The 6,479-nt window shown below is 54.0% G+C and overlaps 1 protein-coding gene across 1 annotated transcript in view; it reads left to right on the top strand.

Annotated features, from left to right (window-relative positions):
- Nucleotides 1–43: 43 nt before the first annotated feature.
- The window catches only part of EDA (ectodysplasin A), a 119,283-nt gene continuing 112,847 nt past the window's right edge, over nucleotides 44–6,479 (top strand). Inside the window, exon 1 of the mRNA XM_064159015.1 lies at nucleotides 44–247. Coding sequence (XP_064015085.1) covers nucleotides 44–247 — 204 coding nt within the window. The remainder of the gene's footprint in view (nucleotides 248–6,479) is intronic.

The following is a 6,479-nucleotide window of genomic DNA, read 5'->3' as shown; positions in this document are numbered from 1 at the left end:
CTCCAAGAAGAAGGCCAGATCTTTTTCCCACGAAGGGGGGCACATGCTATTCCTCCAATGGGAGGCACGGGATCGGGGGTGGCGCGCACACACCCCCCGCACATCCCCCCAAGAGCTGCTCGCCGCGGGGCATCCCCGTGAGGAAGAGTCTCTAACCGCGCACAGGGCTGCGGCACTCGGCTCCGAGAAGGGTTCGGTCAGCAGCAGCCCGGCCTGCCCGGCCTCGCCGAGGTGCCAGCGCCGGAAGGTAGGGCGAGGGGACGGCGGAGGGGGGGGTCCCTTCGGAAGAGGTGTCCCCATGGGACTGCCGCGCCTCTCCTGGCCGCCGCCGCCGCGAGTGCCTTGGGCGCCCGCAGCTCAGCTGCCAGCAACACGCCAAGGGTTCGACAGCCACCTCAGCAACCCCTTTCTTTCCCTCCTCAGGCTGAAATCCTGAAGGGCCATCCCATCCCGTGGCAACAATCCACCGAGCCAAGGCAGAGCCTTCCTCGTGGGCAGCCCCAGTGTGGCCGATGGGGTCTGGGGGACAGGAGTGGGATGCAGTTACGCTACACTGTGGTGCTGCTCGGGGTCCGTCTCATCGCAACCCCAACCAGCTCCTCCAGCCTCCCCTCTCCTGCTCCTCTGTGCAAGGGAGGGAGGAGACCTGGAGTAAGAGGGACATTCCCAGCATTCCCATGTCCCATTTTGCCAAGTGTCCTGATGATTTGGTTTAACCTTTTGTTTTTGGCTTTCTTTCCTGACTGGAGTGGTTGATCTCCAAGGGGAGGAGGGGGGGAGATGTGACTCCAGCAGCACCCAGGCCAAGCAAGGGAGTGGGTTGGATGTGGGGTGTCTGAAGGCATCTTTCCACGCTTGCCAGCTGCAAATCATTGGCTGGATGGCAGAAGGACTGGGCAAAAGGACTGGAGAAATCTGGCTTTGTGGGGAGAGTCTCCCACACAAAGATAAGGCAAGAAGAAAGCCCAGCTGGGGACCAGGGGTTTTGTGGCTGTTTTCTATCTGTGGACGCCCCCCAAGATACCAGGGAGTTTGTAGGAACCCAGTGAGGCAGGAGCACAGGGCTGGGCAAGGTGCTGGCTGCTACAGCCTCTGTGGGTTGGGTTTTTTTAACCTGAGCTAAGTGGTTCAGCCCCAAGCAGACATCAGATCCTGCTTTCCTAGGAAACTCTCACGTTCTCCACCCCCCACACTGGGAACTTTTCCCAGCATGGATCCTGTGAGGTGATGCACAGGGGAGGCAGGAAAGTTGATGCTGAGTGTGGGCACGGAGCAAGGTATCAGCAAGAGTCAGTTGCAGAATGTCCTGGTGGATGTGAACCTGCTTGTTGCCTGCAGAGAATGTGCAGTGGTCCCTATGTTTCTTGGTGGGGAGCGAGCCTACAGCAGAGCCCAAGGTAGATGACTACAGCCCTGTTGGGAGGCAAGGATGGAACAGGAGGAATATCCTGCTGCATCTCAAACCCACCCCAGAGTCCTGTGAGGGTCCAAGAAATGCCAGAGTTGAGGAGTGTGAGAGTTTTGTAGTTTCAGGTCTGTTGAGGTCAAGCAAAACTGAGAGGAGCCCATGAGCAAAGCTACTTCCTACCTGGCTGGAAGAAGGAAGTAGCAGGCATCTCGTGGGGAGGACAGGTTTCCTGATGTTTCCAGCCCAATTCCAGACCAAAGAGGCTCTGAGAAGCAGCTGAATGTTTGCTTTCTGCTTTGACTTGAATCTCAGAGCTTTGGGGATGATGTTTACACGTTACCAGTTGCCTGTTACCAAAGCCCTGCAGATACAGAGCCTGTGAACCCACTGTCCTCTGGCCATGGAGTCAGGAGAGGTGATCACTCACAGAAGCAACCATGATGTAATCGAAGATGTCCCTGCTCACTGCAGGGGGGTTGGACTAGATGACCTTTAAAGGTCCCTTCCCACCCAAACCAGTCAGCCAGGGAGCGTTTCCCCAGCAGATTGCCTTGCTGCTGCCACCCACCACAGGTCGGATGATTCTCCTTTGACTGTTCCTCACACAGCCTGCCTGTATCTTCAGTCTAGTTTACACCAGCCTGAGAGCTGGGGACGTGCAAATAGGGAGCCAGCTCCTGCGTGTGCTCTGCTGCTCAGAAATGAGTCGTGTGGCTGCTTTGATGACTCGCAAGAGCTCTCAGCCAGGCCCGGGGAGGGGGCCCAGCCTTGTGCCTGCCCCGAGACAGCCGGATCCAGCTCGCTCTTAAGGAAATTAGATTGTTCGTGCACTGCCAAGAGTTAAGCTAATTCCAGGCGCCTCTCTCAGAGATAGGCTGCATCCAATCTTGGAGCAGCTCATCTAGAGAGAGAAGAATAGCCCAGTGTGGTGCGTCAGCAAGTGGCCCTGACTCACTGGCCCTCTCCATTGTCTGCTGGGGTGGCAGCGAGCAGCGCCCGAGCCTGCGCCCTGTGCTGGGCCAGGCACCACGTGTGTGAACCCGCTGCAAAGAGTGTTCTCGAGGGGCATGTGTCCTCCTGCCCACCCTGAGGCTCTCCTGCACCACCAGCAAGCAGAGCTGCGGGCCGGTGTCCAGTCCAGGCTTGGGCAAGCTTCTGGTGGCACCGCTGTGGGAGGTTTTGTGACGGGTGGTTTCCGCAGGGAGGCCAGAGGGCAGCTTACCTTTAGGGACCAGGGGAGGCTCTGGCAGGGTTTGGATGGAATCACCAGGGGAGCTGTGACACGTGTGGAGGTGAAGGCCTTCCATAACAGTGTTCTGTGCTGGGTTAATGGTTGTAAATGTCTCTCCCAACCACAGCTCGTGGGCTTCATCTCAGGGTGCAGGAAGCCCAGGCCGTGTGCCAGTCGGCCAGGGAGCAGAGCCAGCTCAGAAACCAGGTCTTAGTGTGATTGCTCAGGAGGTTCAGTTGTGGCAGACAGGGAGCAAGGAGGCTCTGCAGGGCATTCATGCTGGAGACAGAGGAGATGCTGATGTTTTCCCAGCTGAGGCTTCCCAGGAGGTGCTGAGGTGCGGACACCAGGCCAGGAGGCTGCCAGGTCAGCAGGCAGGGATGGGGCTGGGGTTTTACCTAGTGTGACTGGAAGGAAAGTGCTGAGTCTTCACGGAGCAGGGCTTTTGGAAGGAGTTCTTTTATTTAGCGAGTCTGGGCTGCTGTCAATAAGCTCTGTGGTTTTAGGGCACCATATGCTGTATTCAACACTTTGCCAATCTCCTTAAATGAATCCAGACCAGGCTGTTCACAGAGCGGGACGGAGCAGCTGGAAGCAGTGCATGTCACAGTCCATCATTAGAAGGCTGTTGGATAAAAATCTTCTCTTTGGTCTGACTTTACAACCTTCATAATCCTTCCATCCTTACTGGCTTGCTCTTTGCTAGGCAAGAGGAGAGCGCAGAGAGGAGACGTTAACATTGTCTCAGTTCATACCCCTGACATTGCTTTTATTAAAACACAGAGTGATGTGTCTGGGTTAAGGAGAGGAAGGGTTTCTGTTCCCTGGGATATGGTGAGGAAGGGTTTCTGCATCCTGGGATATGAAGAGGAAGGGTTTCTGTACCCTGGATTAAGGAAAAGAAGGGTTTCTGTTTCCTGGGGTATGGAGAGGAAAAGTTTTGTACCCTGGGATAAGGAGGCGAAGGGTTTATGTACCCTGAGATAAGGAGGGGAAGGGTTTCTCTATGCTGGGATAAGGAGGGGAAGGGTTTATGTACCCTGGGATAAGGAGGGGAAGGGTTTCTCTGGCATAAGGAGGGGAAGGGATTCTGTACCCTGGGATAAGGAGAGGAAGGGTTTCTTTGCCCATGGCATGAGATAAAGAGTTTCTTTGCCCTTGGGATAAAGAGTCTCTGGCCCTGAGGTAGGCAGAGAAGGGGTTTCTTTGCCCCTGGGATAAGAAGTCTTTGCCTAGGATAAGGAGAGGAGGAATTTCTTTGCCCCTGGGATAAGGAAAGGAAGGGTTTCTTTGCTCCACTTCAACCTGAGCCCCACTTGTGCCCAGCAGACCAGGAGCACTCTACAGAGCCTGGCAGCACAGAAAATACCAGGTCTAAAGGGATTTAGCCCTTTAGGCATTGAAAACCAAGATACTTTGTCCTTTTCATTCAATGATCTTCCTTCTCCAAAGAAGGTGCCACACGTTTGGTATTAATCTGTGAGAGACCTTTCCTTCTGTGGATAAACTCCCTGCCTGGGGGAAAATGCCCACTGGGAAGCAGGGATTCCTCCCTGGGAAGGGCTTTCTCTGCCCTGTGGCAAAATCCAGGAAGGCAGGGGGGTGATGCTGAGTGCTGAGGGGTCAGGAGCAGGAGCAGGCAGGGCAGGCAGGGCTGCAGGAGGGAAGGTAGCGGGGTCCTGGCCAGCTGGAGCATTAGCCCTGGGTTCTGCACTTTAATCTAAGTGCCAGTTGTACAAATTAATTAAAAATAACTGAAGAAAAATCCCCAAGAAAGGCCCTGCTTCCTCTGGTGAAGATTAATCATTAGTTAAGCCTTTTTCTTATGAAAATACAGATCCATGGTAGCCCCAGGCAAAAGATTCCCAGGGAGAGCCCTCACCATTCGTGCTCTGAGTTAGGGAAATCGCTTTGAAAGCATCTGACAACTAAAGCAGAACATGTTGAGTAACTTGGCAACCCTCAGAAAACATCTTGAAATGGTTTTCCTTCAACACATTTCGCTTTGCTTCAATAGGAGATGTCAAGGCAGTTCATTCACTGCCACTCAGGACTGCAGGCAATGCTGGGAGACAGCTCTTTTGCCCCTGCTTGGAACAAGAAAATCCCTGATATCTGCATCTCCCTGGGGCAGGATCCTCCTTGGTGACACGATGGAGCTTCCCACTGCCAAGCTCTGTAGGTCCCCTTCTGGCCAGGGTTTGGTTTCCAGTGTGGAGCTGGGACTGTTGGAGCTGCCAGTGGGACAAGGACCCCTGTCCTGCAGGGAGGGGATGCTGCCTTGTGCTCAGCCTTGGGATCAAGGCTCTGCCATTCCAACGCCAGCCGGCAGCTTGCGATAAATTATAACATGATACCTCGCTACAGCCCTGGGGAGGAATGCCTATGGACACTGGCAGAGACAAACATGCTTGGATTCTGGGAGAATCCCTCTGAAAATCCACACCATGTGCCAGACAGTTTTGTTTGTAGACTTCTTGAGCTGCCCTGTGGATAAAAATCTCTCTTAAATTATCCCTCAGATGTTAGGAAGGGCAATGTCTGATGTTTAGGCAGAACATAACGATCTACTTGAGCCCATCAAAGTCAGCTCTTGGCCCTGCTTGAGCCCATCAGAGTCAGCTCTTGGCCATTCCTGTGTTGTGGCAGAGGAACTCACATTACAAAACCCATGATCACCCCCCCCCCCCCCCCCCAGAAGGAGCCTGTTTGGAGCTCCTGGGTCATGGCAGCTCTGGCAGGAGTTCACTGGTCCAAGCCTTGTTGAGTTTTAGTTCATCAGGGAAGGCTTTTCAGCAGTTCCTTTTTGGTGCTCTTGCTCATTTTGGGTGACCTGTGCATCATGCAGGGAGGGGGCCAGTGGAAGCTCTTCTGCTTGTCCTCTGAGTGCCAGGCAAAACCCAGCACCTCAGTTCTGAAAGTCCTGGTGGTTTACATTATCTCTGCATCCCCAGGCTCCATCTCGAAACACCAAAGCTAGCACCAACCCTGCTCCCTGTAGCCAAGTGGAGAAAGCATCCTCCCAAAAATGAGGTTCCCCAAAATAGGGCTCACTCTGTCACCCATGGGGGGATCTCAGATGTGGCCTTCTGCCTGTGAAGGAGGTGCAGCTGCTTCCTTCATGGGTTTAGGGTGGTGGATGCTTGTCCTATGGGCCGGGGAACATGCGATGTAGGGCAGAACAGAGGTTTTACCTCCTTCCTGGGTCTGCAGAGCTGCACTCAGCCCCTGTGAGGTGCATCAGCTGCTCCAGGGCAGGTCTCACATCAGTTCTGCCTCTTGGGGATGGAGGGAAAAGAAGGTCATGGGGCAGTGGGTGGAAGCTGAGACATAGGAGGTTCCATGTGAACCTGAGGAGGAATTTTTCCACTGCAAGGGTGACAGAGCACTGGAAGAGGCTGCCCAGGGAGGTTGTGGAGTCTCCCTCTCTGGAGATATTCAAGAACCATCTGGATGCATTCCCAGTGTGATCTGCTCTGGGTGATGCTGCTCTGGCAGGGAGGTTGGACTGGATGAGCTTTCAAGGTCCTTTCCAGCCCCTGACACTCTGTGGTGCTGTGATTCTGGTGATCCACAGAGAGACCATAAAATCAAAGAATTGGGTTTGGTTGGATAAGACCAAAGTGGTTTTTTCAAGGTCCCTTCCAGCCCCTGACATTCTGTGATTCTATGATTCTATGAAAGGAAGCACTTTGACCACGCATGAAGGAAAAAACTCATTTCAAGCAAGGCTCACTTAAAGAAAGGAGTCCTTTTAAAAGCTGTTGGGGTATTAGCCATGCTCTTAGGACCAGGCAGGAGCTGGGCTGAGCTGCTGAACACCTCCAGCCTCCTCTCCCA

Source organism: Pogoniulus pusillus, chromosome 19 (genome assembly GCF_015220805.1).
Source record: "Pogoniulus pusillus isolate bPogPus1 chromosome 19, bPogPus1.pri, whole genome shotgun sequence".
NCBI lineage: Eukaryota > Metazoa > Chordata > Aves > Piciformes > Lybiidae > Pogoniulus > Pogoniulus pusillus.
Note: the sequence above shows the minus strand (reverse complement) of the source record. Positions and strands in the feature narration are given on the sequence as shown.